General features: G+C 43.0%; 1 protein-coding gene across 1 annotated transcript in view; it reads left to right on the forward strand.

The window, feature by feature from the left end:
• EFCAB6 (EF-hand calcium binding domain 6) overlaps positions 1 to 24,132 on the forward strand; it is a 248,362-nt gene that overhangs the window by 94,274 nt on the left and 129,956 nt on the right. Inside the window, exons 11-12 of the mRNA XM_043882452.1 lie at positions 15,645 to 15,752; positions 17,977 to 18,082. Of these exons, the coding sequence (XP_043738387.1) occupies positions 15,645 to 15,752; positions 17,977 to 18,082 (214 nt within the window). The remainder of the gene's footprint in view (positions 1 to 15,644; positions 15,753 to 17,976; positions 18,083 to 24,132) is intronic.

A 24,132-nucleotide genomic window follows, 5' to 3' on the forward strand; every position in this document is an offset into this window, starting at 1 on the left:
AGCAAGCATGCGTGCACTGCTTATCTTTCTTGCTGTGATGTCAGCAGCTGTGTTGATCATCCCTGTGCCCATCAGATCACTGGGGATCGTGAAGTGGTGACACTGTGTGTGTCTCATGTCTCCTTTTCTCACCTGGAGTGCTTCTGTGATGAGAGCTTCCCCCTCCCACCATTTGGTAACTAGGACACAGTGTGAGAGAGGCAGGAACTCCTTGGTTCTTTCCCTTCGCTTACTGCTTTTCAAAATAATGAACTGTGTTCCCAGCATCCTCTAGCAGTGAGCAATAAGTGATTCTTCTTAAAAAAATATGATTATGAACTCATGAGTGTTGACATATTTGGTGTGTTTCAATTTATTACAGTTATTATTCCCCTCGATGCTCAGCTTGCCGTGTCTTGGCCAGGGGAGCCTTTTTGTGTTGGCTCCCGAGTCCTGCTGGGTGACCCTCGTAAGTCCTTGGGTAGCACTTCTTGATGTCACGGAACGCCCCAGGCGCTTCTGGGACATCTCTTGCCCACACCTGAAGTCAGCCGTTTCTCCCAGGACCCCTGTTTCCTTTCAGTTGGAAGTGGTATATATAGACCAACCTCTGGGTGAGGAATACTGTCTTTGGTTTACCCGGCTTTCTGTCCAGGTAACTAGAAATCCTTTTCTCCAGGGACGTAGGGTTGAGGCTGATGGAAGCTTGTCCTGCAAAACTCTGAATCGTTGGAGGACACCTCGAGGCTATCTGGAAAGGAGAGGCATGAGAGACAGAGAAGGAAAAAGAGTACCGGTCTCGGCCACGGCGCTCCCTTCCCTTCTCAGCACCTGCGTGTCACCGTCCCTCAAGCCTTTGGGCTCCTTTTAGTTTTGCTGCGTTTTTAATTTAATCCGTCAGTCACCACGCAATTCCTGAGCACTTGCCATCTACCAGGTTCTGTGGTCAACACTCGGAACTCGCTGGGGACTAAGAAAGCCATGAGCCCTGCCCTTGAAGAGCTTTACCTGCTGGAGGGGAGACTGGTGTCAACACACATACATGGAATGAAATAAAATGTGCAGTGTGGTGAAGGCTCCAGGGCTCCCTCATAGCTCAGTTGGTCAAGAATCTGCCAGCAATGCAGGAGGCCCCGGTTTGATTCCTGGGTTGGGAAGATCCCCTGGAGAAGGGATAGGCTACCCACTCCACAGTTCTTCGGCTTCCCTGGTGGCTCAGCTGGTAAAGAATCCATCCACAATGCGGGAGACCTGGGTTCGATCCCTGGGTTAGGAAGATCTCCTGGAGAAGGGAAGGGCTACTGACTCCAGCATTCTGGCCTGGAAAATCCCACGGACTGTGCAGTCCATGGGGTTGCAGAGTCAGACACGACTGAGCGAGGTACATGAAGGCTGTGGAGAGGTTGGTAAGGACATAACGGAGAATGACGGGAACTCAGACCATTCTAGGGTGGCCTGGAGGGGCACCTCCGAACGAGTGAGGTCAGCGAGAGCAGCCCAGGGCGGAGCCTCCTGGGCGGGGCCAGGCCCTGTCGGGGACAGGAGCCCTGTTCTGGGGACTCCGGAAGCCAGTGCCTGGAGTCGAGCTGACAAGAGAGCAAGAGGGCGGAGACGGAGGCAGGGAGGGCCGGCAGGGACTGGGGGTTGCGGTGAGTGAGGGGGTCGCAGACAGGCTTTGTGGAGGGCTTCCACCTAGAGACCCCGTCTTCATGCACACGGCTTCCTCCTTGGCCAGCACCTTCTTTCTTCAGAATGTATCTCTAAAAGTCGGATTCACCCGCAGAGTGTGAATGCTTTCCCGAATTCTTATAAGAATTGCCAAGAATTGTTGTTTTCTGGGAAGATAGCAGCGACTTGCATTGCTGTCAACGCGGTGTGAGGGTTCCGGTTTCATATTCTTTTCAGTGCTGAATATTAACATTGTATTAAAATATTGATGACCTAAGAGGTATAAAACAGTAGCCCCCTTATTGCTTTAATTTATGTCTCTTGGAGGGATTGTTGAGGTTGGACGTTCCATGAGCCCAGGATGCTCTTCAGGTCCTAATTGGTCAATGGCCCCATGGATGGTTTTTCAAGTCATTTTCATCACCTTTTTGTTTAATAATTTTTTATAATTATTTCATTATTCACAGAGAACCCTTTTCTGTCGTGGGTGCTGCAGCTGATTTCCCAGCTTGCTCTTTCCCTTTCATTATGATTCCTCGTTGTTTAGAAGTTTACATTTTGACATAATCAAACGCGTTAATCTTTGTCGTTTGCAGTGTCTTCTGTTGCTTCTATCAGTTACCATTCTTACCCAGGCTTGATAAAAGCTCTTTTCTACCCTTCTTGTTTTTCTGTTTCCTTGAAAACAAAACGCTTCAATCCCTCCCAACTGAAATATTTTTTTCCAAACATAATTTATTTACCACCACCACTTTTTATGTAATCCTTTCCCTCCCGTTGTTTTTAATGTCCACTTTGTGCCATTAACTCTATCCATAATTTGGTTTAATGTGTGTTTCTGTATGCTCTCCCGCCAGTCTATAGAGTTCTCTTGTACCAGGACATTTCTGTCCAAGGTTCTGTCTACAGAGCCACCCGACAGCCCTCATATTTTCTGCTGAGCCTGGGGAGGGAGCGCGGAGGTACCTGCTGTCACACCTTCTTTGTCTCTCCTCTGTTTCTTGAGTTTACATAGTGATTGTTGAAGGACTTACCCTGATTACGTCTCCTTCTAAGCCAAGAAGGGAGAATCCGCCGGCTTCTGCCATGAAACCAGTGGCCTCCGAAGAGTGAATGAGAGAAGGAACTAGCGTCCTGGGCAGCTGGCACTGGGGTGGCCCCTGCGGGGGGCGCTGACCTCTGCCTTCCTGTGCTGTCCTCCCAGGCCCCCGAGAAGGTGGGACCGTCGGGACACCTGGTGTTGCTAGAGGGACTCTTTAATCCCCCTCAGTGTTTGTATTCTGAGCATCACAGGAAGCCGTGGGTCGTCTTCTAAATGTAGACTTAGTCTGTTTGTTAACATACCAGGACGTGCCCATGATTGTGCTGGACATATTCTGTACGACTGTTGTGTTTAAACAATGATTTAAGGGTTCTTTAAGAGACCTGTCCATGACTGTTGACAGCTCTATTCATCATCGCCCCAAACTGGAACCAGCCCAAGGTACCTCAGCCAGTGATTGGATCAGCAAGCTGGTTTACATCCACATGGTAGACTATTTCTCAGCAACAAGAAGGAAAGAACTGTTGATACCTACAACATGGATGACTCTCAGAGACGTTTTGCTCAGTGAAAGAACCCAGTCTCGAAGGTTCCTACCGTAGGATTCTAGTTATCTGATGGTGGGCGAAAGGAGACCGGCGGTTTCCAGGATGAGGGGTGGGGGAGGGCCTGACTCCAGAGGGCCAGCAGGAGGGAGGCTGTGGAGGACGAGGCAGTCCTGGGTTCTGTGTGGGGCGATGGTCTCGTGAATCTACACGTGCGATAAATTCATGTAAATGTGTACACGCAAACCCATTTTTACTGCACTTGAAATTGAGAGATAAAGTTTTAAAACTCATCCCTTTTTTAAGGCAAACAATACAGAAATGAATATAGGAGGAAGTAAAATAAAATCTAAACTCTCATGCCCTACAAAATGATTTCAGAAATTATTCTCCTATCACATTTAAGAATGGAAAGAAAAAAATGGGCATTTTTTTTTTTAGTGTATTTTTAAAAAATACTCCAAATCTAGGACCTAAATTAAAAACTCTTAACAGCTTGGTAATGAGACATAAAATCCTGATCCAAATAATATGTTAGGGATGTTAAAAGCTATTTTCCATATATATATTTTAATGTAATGGTAGGCTGTAATTGAACCAATATCTTGACCTTTATTACTAACATGCTGTGCTTTTCATTGTCGCCTAGCCTTTTATATAAAATAGACCTATTAAAAACAAAACCAGTGTTTGAATATGAAGAATGAGGTTTGCGGGAGAGTTGAGAGGATGGAATAAATGCTGTGACTTGCACATTCACCAGAGCCTGGGCTTCATCCATTCATCATGTGAACAGGTCCCCACTCAGAAGCATCTCCCGGTGAGAAATTTCCCATCCACGCTGGGAACATTAGTAGCCTGGCAGAGCTATGCAAACAAAAAACAAGCCATTTAGCCCAAATTATATGAAGTGTAGAAGCAATACCCTGGGATATATTTTCAGTTATTGCCCAAACCTTTTTTAACCCACATGTCTAGGATTTATTCTATTTATGTGACATTCTAGAAAAGGCAAAACAGTGGGAATGGAGGAGAGATGGTAATTGCCAGGACTGGGGTGGGGGACGGTGTGATTCGCGGCAGGCAACACGAGATTTTGGTGTGAGAGACCTGTTCTCTGTTGACTGTGGGCTTTTTAGTCCAAGTGCACTGGGCAGGGTCCAGGCAGAAAGCAGATGGCATGTGAGTTTCCCGAAGGGACTTTTACCCCGGTGAGGGCAGGACGGAATGTGCAACCAGTAGAAGGGAAAGCATTTCTCTCTCCTAGGTCTGAAGGGGCAAGAGAGGAAGGAGTTAGTGAGAGGAGCAAGAAGGGTGGCTGAAGGAGGGAGCCACCCAAGAGCAGATAAGGCCTTCAGCAGGAGTGTGGCCAGAGCCACGCTCAGCCCAGCAGGGAGGGGCTGGGGGCGGTAACCACCCTGCTCTCTCCTCTTGCCGTCCAGTCTCCTGCTGCCGCCTCCCACTGGCCCGCCCATCTGACAGCCAGAGGCACGAGGGGCCAAGGTCACCAGGATGCTGTGCAGAGGGGAGGAGGGCAGAGAGTGGATCTGGACGGACATGTCCGGCACTGGCCACTCTCAGCCTCAGCAGTCTTGGAGGGATGAAAGCCCTGGTCCTTTGTAGAGATGAAAGCCTTGTGTCCCCAGGCAGGAGCTGCTCAAAGTCCCCACATGAAATCTAGGATGTTAGCTCTATGAAATATCCATAGCTGCGTACGAGATGCCAGGGGTTACATGGATTTGCACACGTGAATGCCATCATCACCTGATTACATTTGCAATAATCTGGTCAGTTTCTAAAACCCAAGTATTAGTAGCTTTTGCATGGGTGGCCAGGTGATTTCAATGGGAAGGCTGTAGAAGTCAATCCTTTTCCCACCCCTCAGCTCTACATGTTGCCGGTGGCATGAGTGTCTACACTCACCCCAGGAAGTGGTATTCCTTCTTGTTTACTCCCTTATGAAGTGTGGGGTCTCCTCCTTGGCCTTTCCTACCATCACAGCCCTTATTCCATGGAGAGCAAAACCAGCGTGAGGATTCTGCAGTGACTAAGAATACTTACTCCAATTATATTTTCTGAACCTGGAGGAGCAACCATGGGATGAGCCGATGCTCTTACTGGGCCCACTGTAAAGTGGACTTGAGCTCCATCTCTTTGTTGTTCATTTGCTCAGTTGTGTCCAACTCTTTGTGACTCCATGGACTGCAGTACACCAGGCTGCCCTGTCCACTATCTCCCAGAGTTTGCTCAATCTCATGTCCATTGAGTTGGCTCCATCTACCACCTCCATGCTGACCTACACACCATTCTGGCCCTTTGGTTCTTCAGAGATTATCATTAGTCTGGAGCCACTGTCTAGTAATCCTGAATGTGAAAAACATTTATGTTTCTTCTCACTTACCCAGAGATGGAGTCACATGCTGCTATAAGACCCCCACCTGGCTTCATGGGATGGGAAAGATAGATTGGGAATAATAATGGACTCCCAGCATCAGAATCCAGAAGGATAGGGGCCTGAGGAAATAAGCGGAGCCCCTGGGGCATTTTTAAAGTCTTGTTGAATTTGTTTCAATATTGCTTCTGTTTTAAGTTTTGGTTTTCTGGCCCTGAGGCATGCCGGATCTTAGCTGCCTGACCAGGGAGTGAACCCATACCCCCTGCATTGGAAAGTGAAGTCTCAACCACTAAACTGCCAGGGAAGTCCCCGGAGGCATTTTTAAGAATTAAAAAACCCAGAAATATCCACCCTTGTGACTTTGGTTAATAATGGTTACTGTGATTAGCAAAATTATCTGCTGACTCTATTTTTTGAAAATTACATTTATTCATGTTGATTATAAAAACTGTATAGGCTCAAACTAGAAAATAGAATAAATGATAAAAAAAATTACCCATAATTGCAATAGCCAGAGATGGTCACTATTAATATTTTGGTCTATTTTCTTCCAGAATTTTTATGTGTGTGCATGTACACACACTCCATACATGCTTAACATAGTTGATGCCACATGAGAAATAAATTATGTTCTGTTTTCTTACAGAATATTACATCAGGAGGATTTTTTATGTTGTTAAAAAAAAAAAAACCTTTGAAATTAAATTACTTTTTAACAGCTGCCTAATGTTTTGTCAGCCCTTGAGTCAAAGGTTTTGAATGCTTCCAAGGTTTATATTCAATTTTGCTAAGATGCCTTTCAGAAAGACGTTGATTTATTCTCGGGAGTGAGGTTCGTGAGAGTGCTTTTCGCCAGCATTTAACATTGCTGTCTTTAAATATTTGCTAATTTGATAGGTGAAAGAACAGTGCCTTGTTGTTATTTTGATTTGTATGACCTTGATTGCTGTTGAGTTTGCACGTTTTTCATGTTTAACAGTTATATGTACCTCCTTCATGAACAACTGTTTGCTCAGGTCCTTTGACCATTTCCTGTGTTTTAAAAATATTTTTGTCCCAGTACAAGTCATATAAAGTTCTTTCTCAAGTGTATAGTTTAATGGGCTTCCCTGGTGGCTCATATGATTAAGAACCTGCCTGCAATGTGGGGACCTGGGTTCGATCCCTGGGTTGGGGAGATCCCCTGGAGAAGGGAATGGCAACCCAGTCCAGTATTTTTGACCGGAGAATCCCATGGACAGAGAAGCCTGGCAGGCTACAGTCCATGGGGACACAAAGAGTCGGACATGGCTGCGTGACTAACACACATAGTTTAATGAGTTTTGGCAACTGTGTGTATTTAGTAACCACTCCCTTAGTAAATGTATGGAACGCTTCCATCACCCTGCCTTTCTGCTCTTGCACTTTGAAAGCAGTCCCTCCCCTGACCCCTTGGCCCCAGGACCACTGGTCTGCTGTCTATAGAGCTGCTCTGTGTAGCTCTCTGTGAGCTGTCTGCTCACTGTCACTGTAGTTTGGCTATTTCTCGGCGTTCTTACAAATGGGATATGTGGTCCTTTGTGTTTGACTACTTTTTTTTTCACTTTCCAAGTTTTAAGATTCATCCATGTTGCTGCACATCTAAATGTTCCACTCATTGTTATTGCTGAGTAGCATCCCGTAGTATTTCCCAATTTGTTGGGAAATATCCCATAGATATTCTCCAATTTGTCTATCTATTCAGCCATTGATAGACATCTGGTTTGTTTTCAGTTTAGGGACATTGTAGAAAACGTTGCTGTGAACATTCACATACAGGTCTTGTTTTGTGTGGACATGTTTTTATTTCTCTTGGGTAAAATACTTAGTAGTAAAATTGCTGGGTTGTATGATGAGTGTGGGCTTTCTAGGTAGCTCAGTGGTTAAGAATCCACCTACAAATACAGGAGACTCAGGTTCGAACCCTGGGTGGAGAAGATCCCCTGGAGAAGGAAATGGCAATCCACTCCAGTTTTTTTTTGCCTGGGAAATCCCATAGACTGAAGAGCCTGGCAGGCTACAGTCCACAGGGTCAGAAATCAGTGGGATACAACTTAGTGACTAAACAGCAACAACAGTGGTGAGTGTATCTTTAAATTTGTAAGACACTGGCAAACCACTTTCCAAAGTCACTGTATCAGTTTATAGTTCCACCAGCAGTATGTAAGAAAGCCAGATGCTTCACTTTCCCACCAAAGCTTGGTCCTGCCGGTCTTCCTAATTTTAGCCGGTCTAGTTTGCGTAGAGTTATTTCTATTTTTCACTCTCCCTTTTTCTGATGACTAATGACTTTGAGGCTCTCTTCATGTGATTATTGGCCATTTGTGTATCTTCTTTCGTTAAGTGGATGTGCAAACCATTTGTCCGTTTTTACAGGGTTGTTTCTTTTCCTGTTAGTGATTTGTGCATGCACAGTTGCTCTGATGTCGCCTGCACTGGTCGGTGTACTCTTCACCACTTGTGCTGTTCTTTATGTGTTCTGGATATTAGCTCTTTGTCAGATACATATTTTTCAAATAGTTTCATTCAGTATGGCTTGCTTTTTCATTTTTTTAACTTGGTCTTTTGAAGTACAGAAGTATTTTTGTTTTGATGAAGTCCATTTTATCCATTAAAAACTTTATGGGTAATTTTTGGGGAGCTCATTTTCAGAAACCTTTGCCTAACCCAATAGCACAAGGATTTTTTTTTCTTCTAGAAGTTTAATAATTTTAGCTCCTACATTTAGGTCCATTTTCAGTTAATTTTTATGTATGGTGTGAGGTAAGGGTCAAGGTTCATTCTGTTCCTGCACAAATATTCATTTGTTGAAAAGGCGATCATTTCCCTAATGAATTACTTTTCACCTTTGTCAAAAATTAATTGTCCACATACATGTCAGTATGTTCCTGGACTCTGTCCTCTTCTAGAAGTTATAAGAATACATCTTAAAACAGCACCAGCTGTTGTCTTGATTATTGTAGCTAAATAGTTAAGTCTTGAAATTAGGTTGTGTAAGTCCTCCATACTTATTCTTTTCTTTCAAAATTGTTTGACTCTTCAAGGTTCTTTGCCTTCCTATATATTCATTCAGCTTGTCAATATGTTTTTTTTTAAAAAGAAAGAAAGCAAGTTTGCTAAGATTTTGTGAGTACATTGGGGAGATCTGCCATTTTTCTGAGTGCATTGGGAAGATCTTTTCACTTTAATAATATTCAGTTTTCCATTCCATGAGCATGGTACATCTTTCTGTTTATTTAGGTCTTAAATTTCCTTAGGCAAGATTTTGTTGTTTACAATGCTCAGATATTGCACATATTATGTTGTATGTATTCCTAGGTATTTTTATTTTTTGATGCTAATGTAAATGGATTTAAAATTTTTTCATTTTCTCACTATTCATGGCTAATACTAACAAATACAATTGATTTTTTTTTTTGTTATTGACTTACTATATTGTGACCTTACTAAATTTACTGGTTAATTTGTTCTAATACTTTTATTGTGGATGCCTTAGTGTTTTATAAATAGACAGTCATTGTGCCTCTAAGTAAAGGCAAGCTTGCATCTTCCTTTGCAATCTGTATGACTTCTTTTTTTTTTCTTGCCATATATTACTAGGTAGGGTATGACAATAAATGCATTAAGTACAATGCTGAGCAAAAGTGGTGGGATTAGACACCCTTGCCTTGTTTCTGACCTTAGGTAGAAACCATTCCATCTTAAACTGTAGTGATGTTAGCCATGGGCTTCTTGTAGATGCCCTTGATTAGGTTAAGGGATTTCCTTTCTATTCCTATTTTGCTGAATTTTTAAAACCGTGTATGCTGATTTTTGTCAAATGTTTTCCTGCACCTATTCTGATGATCATATACTTCTCCATTATTCCACTAATATTGTGAACTACATTGATTGATTTTCAAATGTTAAGCCAATTTTGCATCCTGGGATTAAACCCCACTTAGCCAAGATAGATTATCCTGTTGATATATTGTTTGATTTTATTTGCTAAAATTTGTTAAACGTTTTTTGCTATCTCTTTTTCATGAGTGATAATTTGTCTAAAGTTGCCTTTTCTTATAAGTTTGTTTTGAGGGGTGACACTGGCCTGGGATCTGTGTTGGGACCTGTTTGCTCCTGCTCTGTTTTCTGACTGGTGTCACTCCTCCTCCTCCTGCTGCTGCTAGTGCCACAGCTTTCCTTAAATGTGTGGTGGAGCTCCTCTGAGAAGCCATTTAGGCTTGAAGTTTTCTGTAGGGGAATGTTTGCATTACAAATTCAATTTAAAAAATTAATATAGAGCTATTCAAGTTTTCTGTTTCTTCTTGGGTCATTTTTGGTAATTTGTGTTTTTCAATAAATGTCATTTCACCTTAGTTATTTCTGAGGCTCTTTTTATTCCTTTCTGAGGAGCCAAGGTCTCCGTCTGCTATCACTTTTGTTCAGCCTGAAGAACTTCCTTTGTTGAGGAGTGTGTGTACTGGTTCCAAATTGGGAAAGGAGTACAGCAAGGCCGTATACTGTCACCCTGCTTAGTTAATTTATATGCAGAGTACATCATGTGGAAAGCCATGCTGGATGAAGCACAAGCTGGAATCAAGATTGCTGGGAGAAATATTAATAACCTGAGATAAGAAGGTAACACCACTCTTAATGACAGAAAGCGAAGAACTAAAGAGCCTCTTGATGAAAGTTGAAAGAGGAGTGTGAAAAACTTGGCTTAAAACTCAGCATTCAAAAAACTAAGATCACGGCATCTGGTCCCATCACTTCACAGCAAATAGATGGGGAAACAATGGAAACACTGAGAGACTATTTTTTTGAGCTCCAAAATCACTGAAGATGGTGACTGCAGCCATGAAATGAAAAGACACTTGCTCCTTTGAAGAAAAGCTATGACCAACCTAGACAGCATATTAAAAAGTGGAGACAATACTTTGCCAACAAAGGTCCGTCTAGTCAAGGCTATGGTTTTTCCAGTAGTCATGTATGGATGTGAGAGTTGGACTATAAAGAAAGTTGAGCACTGAATAATTGATGCTTTTGAACTGTGGTGTTGGAAAAGACTCTTAAGAGTCCCTTGGACTACAAGGAGATCCAACCAGTCCATCCTAAAGGGAATCAGTCCTGAATATTCATTGGAAGGACTGACACTGAAGCTGAAACTCCAATACTTTGGTCACCTGATGTGAAGAACTGACTCATTGGAAAAGACCCTGATGCTGGGAAAGATTGAAGGCAGGAGGAGAAGGGGATGACAGAGGATGAAATGGTTGGATGGCATCACTGACTTGATGGACATGAGTTTGAGTAGTCTCCAGGAGTTGGTGATGGACAGGGAAGCCTGGCATGCTGCAGTCCATGGGGTTGCAAAGAGTTGGACATGACTGAGTATCTCAACTATGTGTACTAAAGATGGATTCCCTTAGGTTTCTTTTATTTAAAGAAGTCTTTATTTCTCCTGCAGTTTTGAATGATATTTTCTTAGACTGAAAACTCTGTATGGCCATTCTTTCTTTCAGCGCTTTATCATCATGTTCCACTCCTTTTGGTTTCCATTGTTCTGAATGAGAAGTCATCTGTTAACCTGTTGTCCTCTTGTATGTAATGACCTTCTTGTTGCATTGACTTTCAGCTTTGTGACTGTGATGTACCTTTTGGCCTGCCATTTCTCATGCACCAACTGTTTAGTGTTTGTTGAGCACCTTAAATCTGTAAAGGTATATCTTAATCAAGTTTTTGGGGAAATTTTGGTTCTTATATTCTCAAGATTTTTTTTTTCCTACCCTATTCTCTCTTTTCCTTCTGTGACTGCAATTACATGTATGTAAGACTGTCTTATGTCTTTGAAGCTCTATTCATTTTATAACTATATGTGTATTCTGTGTTTGTTCTATTTGGTGGTTTTGGTTGATTTGAATTTATATTCACTCCTTTTCCCTTCTGTCCTCTCCATTATTTTGTTAATTCCATCAAGTGATTTTTAAAAAAATTTTAGGTAGTATTTTCATCATTCTAGAATTTCTGCCTAATTCTTTTTATTATATCCACTTCTCTGTGAGATTTCCTATCTTTTGACTCCTTTTGGGCATGTTTTCATTTATATCATTGATGATGCTTATAATCATTACTTTAAAAATTCTTGTCTGATAACACCACCATTTGGGTTATTTGGGATTCCTCTCAATTGACTTTATTTTTCTCCTTACTAATGTTTCCTTTTCCTGGTTTTTCATATTCCTACAATTTTAGATTCTATCTTAGAAAGTTTGAGTGTTAAATCATGGAAACTCTAACTTCTGTTATAATTATTTTTCAATGAGTGTTGTTTCTTTTGTTTTGGTAGGCACTTATCTTAGTTGAACTCAGGCCGCATATTATGTTTCTTGGGTGGCAGTTCTGATTTTAATTCAGACCTTTTGTGTTTAGCTACAGTTTTTAGCAGGTCCTGATCACATGAGATCAGAAACCAGTCAGAAATGTGGTGAGACAGAATTTGGGGATCCCTCTCTGGCTCCTTCTTTTCCAGGACTTCTCTTTCTCTCTAGGTGTATAGTTTATCTAGGCTTGTTAATCTTCTAGTTTTCTAAGCTATAAAGACCACTTTTTTTTTTTTTTCCTACTGGTGCCTTTGCTACCCCTCATGTTACAGCACCCTGGCCTGGGTTAGATGCACTGAAAATATTCTTACAACGCCTCTCTTCTCAGCATAGATTTCCCACCAGAGTTCACTCTTTAGTCCCTTTTGTGTGGCATGCTTAGTTGCTCAGTTCTGTCCAACTCTTTGCAACCTCATGGACTCCAGACTTCTCTGTCCATGGGATCCCCCAAGCAAGAATACTGGAGTGGGTAGTCATTCCTTCCAGGAACTGAACCCTGGTCCCTGCATTGCAGACAGATGCTTTCCCAGCTGAGCCAGCAGAGAAACCCCTGCAGTGCTTTTAGGTAGCCGCTTTTGGTATTACACTCAGAGTTCGTTGTGATTATCTCTAAGAGGATTGGTCCAGAAGGATCTTAGTCCACCATTACTGGAAGAAGTCAAGTTAATATTTTCATATTAATTTGTAAAGCACTTTATGTTTTAAGAATATTAACAATTTGTTATGCATCATCATGAAAGATAACTTTGTAAGTCTATTGTTTGGTTCAAACTTTTAATATTTCTGATGTACAGAAATTTATTATTTTGATGTAATTAAATAAATAAGTTTGTGATTTCTTCTCTTAAGTTTTGTTTAAAAATCCATTGTCGTTCAAATATCAGATAAATATACACCTAGATTTTTTTCTTTTTTCCAAGGGTCCTAGTTTTTATGTTTAACTTTTTGATCTCTTTTGAGTTTATTTTTCTGTACTATATAGAGTGATATTTTTCCCAAAGAGTAAGGTAATTTCCTAAACATAATATATGCAGCTGATCATATTTTTAATAGTAGTCACAATGTTTCCAATATAGAAAGTTAATTTTTAACTTTTTAATTTTCACCTTTAAATTTAAGGTGAAAACATATAGCATTAGCAAACTGTAAATAGTGCTTGAAGTCTGGAAAAGAAAGTTTGAGTAGGAAAGATGAAACTTTGTTTTGTATGTTAATAGCAAGGCATTAAACCTCTGTGACAATCCATTTATTGTACACTTGATGAAATCACTTAGTCAATCAATAGCTCTCTTTCTCATGACCACATACATGGTGCTAATAGCAGAAGTAATAACCGATCAGGCAGTAGCTGGTATAATTGTAATCATAACTGAAATGCTATGCAAGTGTTAGCCGCTGAGGATACTAATACTTAGGTGGTGGTAAGTGCAGTAAAGGATAGAGACGTGCTGCTGCAGGACAAACAGCCCTGCCTAGGGAAATAGGGGGAGGCTTCCTTGAGAGAGGGACGATTAAGTTGAGGCTTGCAAGAGGAGTAGAACTAGCTACCTAAAGTGTGGGAGACAGTGAGGGGGAATGTGGCAGTTAGCAAAGGCAGCAGCACGTTTAAGGAGCCTGCGGCAAGAAAGAGCACAAGCATTTTGAGGAATCTAAGGTCCGGCCTGGCCGGAGCTGAGGGCAAGGGGCAGCACGGTACAGGAGAAAGACGGAGGTGTGAATAGGGCCAACTGTGCAGGCTGCACTTGCTAAAGGGCTGTAATTTTTGTCCTAAGAGCAATGGGGAGTCGTGGAAAGATTTTAGGCAAACGAGTGATCATATTTGCATTTCAAGAACAGCAGGCTGGTTAAAGTGTGAAATTATTTCAGTGGAAGGCAACAATAGGTACAAGGAGACCAATGAGATTATTGCAAAGATTCAAGTGGGAAAAGACGGTAGTTTGGCATGATACATGGATGTATGAATGGATGGACAGTTGGGTGGATGGGTGCAAACGTAAACCTCAGTTGAGATGGCAGTAGTACAGTCTTGTGTGTGTGTGTGTGTGTGTGCACGCGCGCTAAATCACTCAGTTGTGTCCAACTCTGCAACCCTATGGACTGCAGCCTGCCGGGCTCTTCCCTCCAAGGGATTCTCCAGGCAAGAATACTGGAGTGGGTTGCCGTGCCCTCCTCCAGGGGATCTTCCCAACTGAGGGACTGAACCTTCGTTTCTGACATCTATCTGCATTGGCAGCAGGCTCTTTACCGCTAGTACCACCTGGGAAGCCCACTACAGCCTTAAAGCAACTTAATTTTGTTTCCCACTGTCCCTTTAAATTTCCTCAGTTGGATTAGTTCTTTTGCCCCCCGGATGAAAAGTATGAGCAGACTTTGATTTTTCTCATTTGTCTCAAATCACACGAAGAGCCCCAGCTTACTAGTTGCAATAGTTAGTCGCAGATCATGGTCAAAGCTGTAGACCTGATGTAAATGTGAATCGGGTTCCTGGCCCAGTCGGGGCCTGCTGGGGCACAAATGGCCTCTTCCTCTCTCCCCACTGTGCACTTCTCTTCCTTCCCCATATTGCAAACTTGGGTTCTGACTCCTCCAGGGTGGGAGTGCCCAGAGGAAGGAGAGAAAAAATGGGGAGCAGGAATGTTTGTACTGAACTAGCTCTGCTGTGAGCTGGAAACGGCATTCTCTGGGCCTACCCAGTGTCTGTCTGCAGGCGTCTCCTTTCAGGAGAGCTTCTGCTGGGTCTCTGGGTTCCACACTGGGCTCTCACGTCCGCAGTTCTTTGATGAAGGCAAATGCATCTCCATCTCAGCTGATCACTTACTTCTTCCCTCCTCAGCCCCTGGAAACCTGGAAATAGAGAAGGAAAGCCTCCCTTTACTAAGATCCGTTCATTCTTCCAAGTGGCCTTCTTGGGCAGGACCTAGATGACCCCGTGTATTTGTGTGTGCACACACGCACACTTGCTGTCCCGCGCGTGGCCCATGTCAGATTCACAGGAGATCCTCTGGGTTATTTCCCTGACGACTCTGAGAGTAAGCCAGCAGTCTTGCCAACACCCACTCTGCCCGCCGCCATTTTCAGTCAATGGTTGAGCAGCTCGTCTCCCGTCTACATGATTTCTGTTCTCTGAAACACGGGACCCTGCATGGCAGGAGCGCACAAGTAGAACACTTCTTCCAACAAGGCTTGAGATGTGGGTACACATTGTCCATCCTGCTTAATGCTGGGCTTGGGGCTCTCTCAGACATATCTAAAGCTTTTCACATATCTAAAGATTTTCTCTCTTATTCCTCTATTTTCTGGACCTAGAACATGAACATCTTGGGGCTTTTATTCTGCCTACCACTCCAGTTGAGCTCTTCAAATAATGAATTTGAAAGAATTATTTCAGGAACATTAGAATTTTTATCAAATCCCTTAGTTTCTCCCTTCAATGTATGCTACATGGAGATGTACAGTCAGTTTGTTTTTTCCTTGCTTTTAAAAAATCAATTTGCAGTATTATTTTACTAAATTATTTTGTTTACCTTATATACAAAATTTCATATGAATTCACTGCTGCCATTTTAGTTCAATAGTAAGCACTTAATCCATGCAGTGTTATATAATTTAAAATACTATCTTTGTTTTTCCTAATCCAGATTTGGACTTAAAACCACCACTAAAGTCAATTGGAAGCAATTTTTAACATCACTTTATGAACCTCAATATGAAGCTAGCAATAAAGCTCCCTTGACAAAAAGAAATAGGTATGTAAAAGAAAAAAAAAACTAAGCTAAAGTTTGGTTACACATATCATAATATGCAAAAGGTTAGAGAATATTTGAATTACTTTTTCTTCATTTATTGAATGACAAATTAGTCTTCATTGAATAATTACAGACTTTTACATAATAATGTATAGCTTATAAATTATTTTCCATATATTTTTCTTATTTAAAATTACCTTAAACTGTAAGGTGGGTATAATTATCACTCCAACTTCTAGATGCAAAATAAGACATTAAGGGAGTCTGCACTAGATCATAGGCTTAACGAGTCATGGAGGCAGAATGGGAGCCTAAATGTCCTCAGTGCAGACACCCACCCTGCCAAGATCAGTCTCTGAGCACTAAGTGTCTTCTTGTAGAATTGGGTATAAACATGTAATTCTTAAATGTTATATGGAAAAGAATAATGTATGCTAACTTGTTTTCCAGCTGCACCTGCCTGGTGCATATACTGTGGATTATTTGCCTTGAGTGCCATTATTTTCATTTTCATTCTAATGTCTATTATAACTTGAGATTTACGTTATCACATAAACCATGGTTGGGGCCCCGAAACATGAAACAATGCTTAATAGTATGACATTTTAGCATTTAGACTTTCACTCTAAGAACTGTTTTATGTTGATGTGCACACTGTATTGATTGCCCTATATGAATCTTAAAGAAAGAAAAAACCAGCCTTTATAACCTCAGCACCTTCATTGAAAGCACTACGCTCTATTGTAAAGTGAAATATACCACAGAGTTAATTCCCATTTCTCTAGGTCCAATCCCTGTCTCAGGGTTTATAAATATTTAATGAACTGCCCTGGTCACCAGCCTTCCAGGTATTCAGAGCCGCTCGCCCCGCGCCCCCCGCCCCCCCACCAATACATGCAGTTCTATGAGTTCGTTTCTTAAGTAAAGTTACTTCTATTTCTTTCTAGTTTTCTTGTCCCACAATGCCTTGTTCAGGACTGTACAAATTAACCTGTGAACTTTATTTATTTTAAAAGAGTAGTTCTCAACTGGGGACCGTCTTGGCCCCCCAGGAGACGTTTCGCAACGTCATGGGACATGTTTGGTGGTCCCAGCTGGGGCAGGGGTGCTACCATTCTCCACTGGATGCAGCCGGGAGATGCTGCTAAACATCCCTCCGTGCACAGCATGGGACCTCCACCCCACTCTCCCCTCCTACCCTGGCAACAAAGAACCGTCCAGCCCCAACGTCAGTGGTACTGTGGTAGATAAAACTGGTGCAAACATACCCGTTCATGCCAGTGTTTGTGGTCTTCAGAAAAGCCAGTTTCCAAGTCACGTGAAGAACTCAGACCCAGCATTTCTGCTACTTCCCATGTTCCGTAAAAGTGGTGGCAGGGCTGTGTGTGTTTACATGTTCTCGCACAACTGGAGAAAGCTAAGACGGCCGTATAGATGCAGCAGTGAAGTCCCCTAAATGATCTGAGAGATGTTCAGAGCCAGTCTGATTCACCGCATTCTTTATTTCGTGGGACGTGTCAAACCGTGAACCCTGAAAAGGGAGGCTGGCGAGTGTATATTGCCAGGAGGGTCTTCAGCCTCCGCTGTGATCAGAATCCCCAGTGAAGCTGGCTCTGATCTCCCCAGTGGATGATCACGGGCCTCCAAGCGTACATGCAGGCTGCTGGCCCTGACCTCGGGGGATGAAAGCAAGAGGCAAGTAAGGGAGATGGGTCTGATAATAGAGGTGGTCACGGCCACTGTCAACAGTGAGGGACAGCTTGTGAAGGTCGACGTCCTCACCGTTTCAAAACTGGAAACGTGTGTCCTCGGTGATGTGGGCGAGCGGGCTACAACACGCTGCCCCCACAGGGAGGTGCTGGTCTCAGCAGTGATCTCAACACAGTAGTGGTCTCAACTGTGATCGCAGCATCTTTTTTTGAGACCAAAGGCCTTAACCGGCGAGACGGCTGGCCACAGCTAGCCGGCAAGGGTGGGGGAGAGTGATGGGGCTGTAAGACTAACTGATGCCTGTGGGAACTGCATGCAAGCTGGCTCCCTGGTTGGGTACCACGCTGACTGAGTGACAGATGGGCCCACATGAGCACGTGACACTTTTTGGAAGAGGAGCCATCCAGAAATAAAGCGTTAGTATAGATGTTGTTAGGGTGATTTTTCTTTTTTTTGCATTAAGAACAAAGGTCAAGAATATAACCTTATTCCCGTCTTTCTCTTAATTTTGTAGCATCAACTCTAGAAATCAGGTTCACAAGGAAAACATTATCACGAAGTTATTTAGACATGAAGATCACTATACATCGTTGAAGAAAGCACTGCTGATCATCAACTCTGTAAGATTTTGAAACTCTGGTGAAAAACTCACTGTTTCGAGGAAGGCTAACACTCGACAGGACCAATAAAAAACTGTATACTCATTCATTTATCACTCAACAAGTATTTTTGAGCTCCCATTATATGCTATGGGCTTCTCTGGTGGCTCATTGGTAAACAATCCACCTGCAATGCAGGAGATGCAGGTTCGATCCCTGGGTGGGGAAGATTCTCTGGAGAAGGAAATGACAACCCACTCTAGTATTATTGCCTGGGAAATACCATAGACAGAAGAGCCTGGTGGGCTAGAGTCCACAGGCTTGCAAGAGTTGGACAGAACTTAGCGACTAAACCACCACGACCACTATATGCTGGCACTTATTCTGAGTGCTTAGGGACGCAAAGCCTGACCTCAAGAGCTGGGTCTATTTGGGAAGATAGGGGACATAAAGTTTACTGCAATGTAGTGAGATGAATGCCAGGGGGTGAGATCAGCATATGTCAAGATTGTTAAGAATGAAGTGACTCATCACCATTAGCTATATAATTAAGGACTAACCCTGACCTGTTGAACTTTCCTCTCATCCCCACCCTAGAGTTTATGGGCTCATAACCAACTTGTAGCCCTTAACAGGAACATTTTCTTACTCCCAAAATAGTCTGTTTAGTTGCTTAACTGTCCTGCAAAGGGAGGCTTGTTCATGATTCTGCTTTAAACATTAGCTCCTGTCCCACTTTCACATTCATTTTAGAACGCAGCGTTCGGATGCTTTGGTTCAGAGCCACGTCTCACAAGTTAGTTATTCACTGAGCACATCCAATTACCGAATCTCTAGTAAATGACCAGGAGGGCAATGAACTACTTTGCCTCAGGGTCAAACACAGAAGGGGAGTCCCCTGGGCTCCGGGTTCCCCTGGCCAAGCCCTCCACTCAGGGACAGCTCCACACCTCTGTCCGTCTAGAATGCCTTCGCACAGCGTGGATTCCGAGCTCTGGGTTTTGCTTTGTCCGGGGGAGATGTTCTAGCTGGTGTGCCAGGCACAGTTCATCTTCACACCTACTGACCTGTTCTCTGAGAGCGGCCAGGAATAGGGAACCCATTCTATGTGCAGGCTCTGCCTTCAGTGATTTTTGTGGTGTCCACTCACTTCAGCCTCTCTACACCTCTGTCAGGCAGACACTGTTGTTACCGTCACTCGATCCTTTTTGTTTCACCCTCATTTGCTGAGGAAGGGAGGCTGGGGGTGAGTGCCCGGCCCGGGGCTCCCCCTGCTAGTGGTGGGGCTGAGATTGGAACCAGCTGCCCCCCGAGCTGGCACACTTCCGCCCTGCACTGAGCCGCCCGCGAGCGTGCTGACCCGGCCACCGCTTTAAGATAAACGAAGGCTCCCATGTGTTCACCCGCTTCAGCTTTTATTAGTATATTGAAGAAGTAATTTAATTAAAAACGGTGGAATCTTCACCTCTGCTAATGGAGGGCTGTAATAATGCTTACCAAGCCAAATCTCAACAACTTAACAGTCCCTGATGTACCTCTGGACAGACTCATGGACACAAACAGGAGAAGGTGGGAATTGAGTGTCTGCCCTGTGCCAGACCGAATCCCACTGCCGATGAGTTCACCCTCCGGAGTATCGCAGGAGAGCCGCAGCCATCACCTGCTGAGAGCCGCAGAGGTGGGGTTTCCGATGGGGACCCCCCACCCCACGCCTGCCAATTATTTGCCTGGGTCTTGGCCACATTCTGGGACCTGGTAGGAGAAGGAGAGCACAGGGAAAGAGCCCGCAGTGGGCATGGAATGGCATTTGGCCACAGAGGATGGCCCTGGGAAGCAGGGCCCACTCCTGCCGTAGAGAAGGACGCAGAACTTTTTAGAAGACAGGCTTTCGATCTGCTCCAAGTCACAGCCCCCGCGGAGCTGTGTGTGCTGCCTGAGTATGCCGCCCCCAAGCCGAGTGGACCCCCTCATGCCACTGACTTTCATTTAAGTCAGGTGTGGCTCATGTGCTAGCACCTGGAAACAGTTTGTACCCTGCCTATTCATGTACTTCATTCTCGGTGTCGTTATCTGCAGCTCACATGATTTTATGAGTAGAACGTCCCAAAGAACCTTCCAAAAAATATTAGAATTCATCATAGAATTGAGAAGGTCATTGGATTACAGGGTCAATATACGAAGATCAGTAATATTTCTATAAACTGCAATAAGCAATTGGAAAAAGAAGTTTTAAAGTATTATTGCTAATAATCCTTTAAAAAAGAAAACCCAAATACCTAGAAATACATCTAACCAAAAATGTGCAAATCCTCTGTGTTGAAGACTTCAAAGATTGCTTGTTCACAAAGCTGCCTGCTACAAACTCAGGGTGCGTAGAAGGAAGACATGCTTCTCAGCTCATTCTCTGAAGCCGATGTTACCCTGATACCAAAGCCAGATGAAGAGATCACGAGAAAAACCACAGACCAATATCCTTCATGAATATAGTTGCAAAAATTCTCAAAAATATTAGCAAACTGCACCCAGCAACATGTAAAAAGGATTAAATGTTTATGGCCACATGAGGTTCATCCCAGGATGGCAAGGTTGGTTTAACTTCCAAAAGATCAAGTACCGTAATACACAATATTAATAGAAACAAAAGACAGATCTGCATGACCATAAATGCAGAAAAAAAAATTGAAAAATTCAACACTCATTCACAATAACAACTTTCAACCAACTAAGAATAGCAGGGAAATTCCCTAACCTGATAAATGGCCTTTATGATAAACCCAAAGCTAACAGCATAATTGGGCTTCCCTGATGGCTAGTAAAAGATTCGCTTGCCAATGCAGGAGGCTCGGATTTGATCCCTGGGTAGGAAAGATCCCCTGGAGAAGGAAATAGCAACCTACTCCAGTATTCTTGCCTGGGAAATCCCACGGACAGAGGAACCTGGCAGGCTATAGTCCATGGGATTGCAAAAGAGGCTGTCACAATTTAGTGACTAAACAATAACAGCACAGTTAATGACAAAAGACTGAATACTCCCCCTGAAATCAGGCTGCTGCTGCTGCTGCTAAGTCGCTTCAGTCGTATCCGACTCTGTGTGACCCCATAGACGGCAGCCCACCAGGCTCCCCCGTCCCTGGGATTCTCCAGGCAAGGACACTGGAGTGGGTTGCCATTTCCTTCTTCAATGCGTGAAAGTGAAGTCACTCAGTCATGTCCAACTCTTCACGACCCCATGGACTGCAGCCTACCAGGCTCCTCCATCCATGGGATTTTCCAGGCAAGAGTACTGGAGTGGGTTGCCATTGCCTTCTCTGCCCCAAATCAGGAAAAACACAATAATGTCAGCTCTAGTTACTCCTTTCCAACATTATACTGAAGTTCTAGACAATGTAATTAGGAAAGAAAAGAAGTAAAAGGCATACACACTGGGAAGAAAGAAAAGGCTGCCTTTAATCACAGACCACTTGATCTTGTAATAGAAAATTCTAAGGAATGGACTTACACACAAACTGCTAGAACTGATAAATGAATTCATCAGGGTTACAGGATACAAGCTCCATGCACAAAAATCGGTTCAGTTCAGTCGCTCAGTCGAGTCTGACTCTCTGCGACCCCATGAATCCCAGCACGCCAGGCTTCCTTGTCCATCACCAACTCCCGGAGTCCACCCAAACCCATGTCCATTGAGTTGGTGATGTCATCCAGCCATCTCATTGTCTGTCGTCCCCTTCTCCTCCTGCCCTCAATCCCTCCCAGCATCAGGGTCTTTTCCAGTGAGTCAACTCTTCGCCTCAGGTGGCCAAAGTATTGGAGTGTCAGCTTCAACATCAGTCCTACCAATGAACACCTAGGACTGATCTCCTTTAGGTTGGACTGGTTGGATCTTCTTGCAGTCCAAGGGACTCCCAAGAGTCTTCTCCAACACCACATTTCAAAAGCATCAATTCTTTGGCGTTCAACTTTCTTTATATTCCAACTCTCACATCCATACATGACTACTGGAAAAACCATAGCCTTGACTAAACGGACCTTTGTTGACAAAGTAACATCTCTGCTTTTAAATACACTATCCAGGTTGGTCATAACTTTCCTTCCAAGGAGTAAGCGTCTTTTAATTTCATGGCTGCAATCACCATCTGCAGTGATTTTGGAGCCCCCCAAAATAAAGTCAGCCACTGTTTGCACGGTTTCCCTATCTATTTACCATGAAGTGATGGGACCGGAGGCCATGATCTTAGTTTTCTGAATGTTGAGCTTTAAGCCAACTTTTTCACTCTCCTCTTTCACTTTCATCAAGAGGCTTTTTAGTTCTTCACTTTCTGCCATAAGGGTGGTGTCATCTGCATATCTGAGGTTATTGATATTTCTCCCGGCAATCTTGATTCCAGTTTGTGCTTCCTCCAGCTCAGCGTTTCTCATGATGTACTCTGCATGTAAGTTAAATAAGCAGAGTGACCATATACAGCCTTGACGTACTCCTTTTCCTATTTGGAACCAGTCTGTTGTTCCTTATCCAGTTCTAACTGTTGCTTCCTGACCTGCATACAGGTTTTTCAAGAGACAGGTCAGGTGGTCTGGTATTCCCATCTCTTTAAGAATTTTCCACAGTTTATTGTGATCCACACAGTCAAAGCCTTTGGCATAGTCAACAAAAATCGGTTATATTTCCATAAACTAGCAATGAACAATCTGAAAATAAACTTCAGTAAGCAATTCCATTCACAGCAGCAGAAAGGAATAACAAACCTAGAAGTAAATTTAACAAAAGAAGGCCAGGTTTGTGTACTGAAAATTATAAAACATGGTAAAAAGGAAAAGAAGATGTAAATAAGTGAAGAGACATTTAATATTCATGGATTAGAATACTCAATATTATTAAGATGGCAGTTCTCTCCAGATTGATCTGTTAATTCAATGAAAGCCCATCAAAATTCCAGCTGGCTTTTTTTTTTTTTTTTTTGCAGAAATTGTAAACCTGATTTTAAAATTCATTTGGAAATGCAAAGGTTGCAGAATAGCCAAAACAATTTTGGAAACAAAGAGTAAAGTTAGAGAACTTAAACTTCCAGATTTTGAATCATAGGAAAAAGTTACAGTAATAAAGACAGTGTGGTATGGGCATGGGATAGACATTGATCAATGGAACATAATTAAGGGTGTGGAAATAAACCCTCACATTGATGGTCAATTAGTTTTCAACCAATTCAGCAGGTGAAAAGAGTAAGCTTTTCAACAAATGGTGCTGAGACAGTTGGGTATGCCAACAAAGGTCATATAGTCAAAGCCATGGTTTTCCAGTAATCATGAACAGATGTGAGAGTTGGGCAATAAATAAAGCTGAGCCCCAAAGAACTGATACTTTCAAATTGTGGTGCTGGAGAAGAACTCTTGAGAGTCCCTTGGACTGCAAGGAGATCAAATCAGGCAATCCTAAAGGAAATCAACCCTGAATACTCATTGGCAGGACTGATGCTGAAGCTGAAGTTCTAATACTTTGGCTACCTGATGCAAAGAGCCAACTCTTGGAAAACACCCTGATGCTGGGAAAGATTGAGGGCAGGAGAATAAGGGGTTGACAGAAGATGAGACGGTTGGATGACATCACCGACTCAATGGACATGAGTTTGAGCAAACTCCGGGAGATGGTGAAGGACAGGGAAGCCTGGAATGCTGCAGTCCATGGGGTCACAAAGACTTGGTCATGACTTAGTGACTGAACAATGCAAAAAGCTGAAGTTAGACCTTTTCTTTACATTATATACAGAAATTAACTGAAAATGGACCATAAACCCAAATATAAGAGCTAAAGCAGTAGAAGTCTTAGAAGGAGACAGATGTGTAATTCTTTGTGACCTTGTGTTAAGCAAAGATTTTTTTAGATGTGATACTAAAAGCATGATCCATAAAACAACAAAATGTATAAATTGGACTAATTTAGAATTAAAAGCTTTTGTGCTTCAGAAGATACCATTAAGGAGGTGAAAAGACAAACCACAAACTAGGAGAAGAACGTATGCAAATTCTGTATCTGGTAAAGGACTTATATCTAGAATATATGAGAACTGTTAGAACTC

This window comes from Cervus elaphus, chromosome 22, assembly GCF_910594005.1.
Source record: "Cervus elaphus chromosome 22, mCerEla1.1, whole genome shotgun sequence".
Classification (NCBI taxonomy): domain Eukaryota; kingdom Metazoa; phylum Chordata; class Mammalia; order Artiodactyla; family Cervidae; genus Cervus; species Cervus elaphus.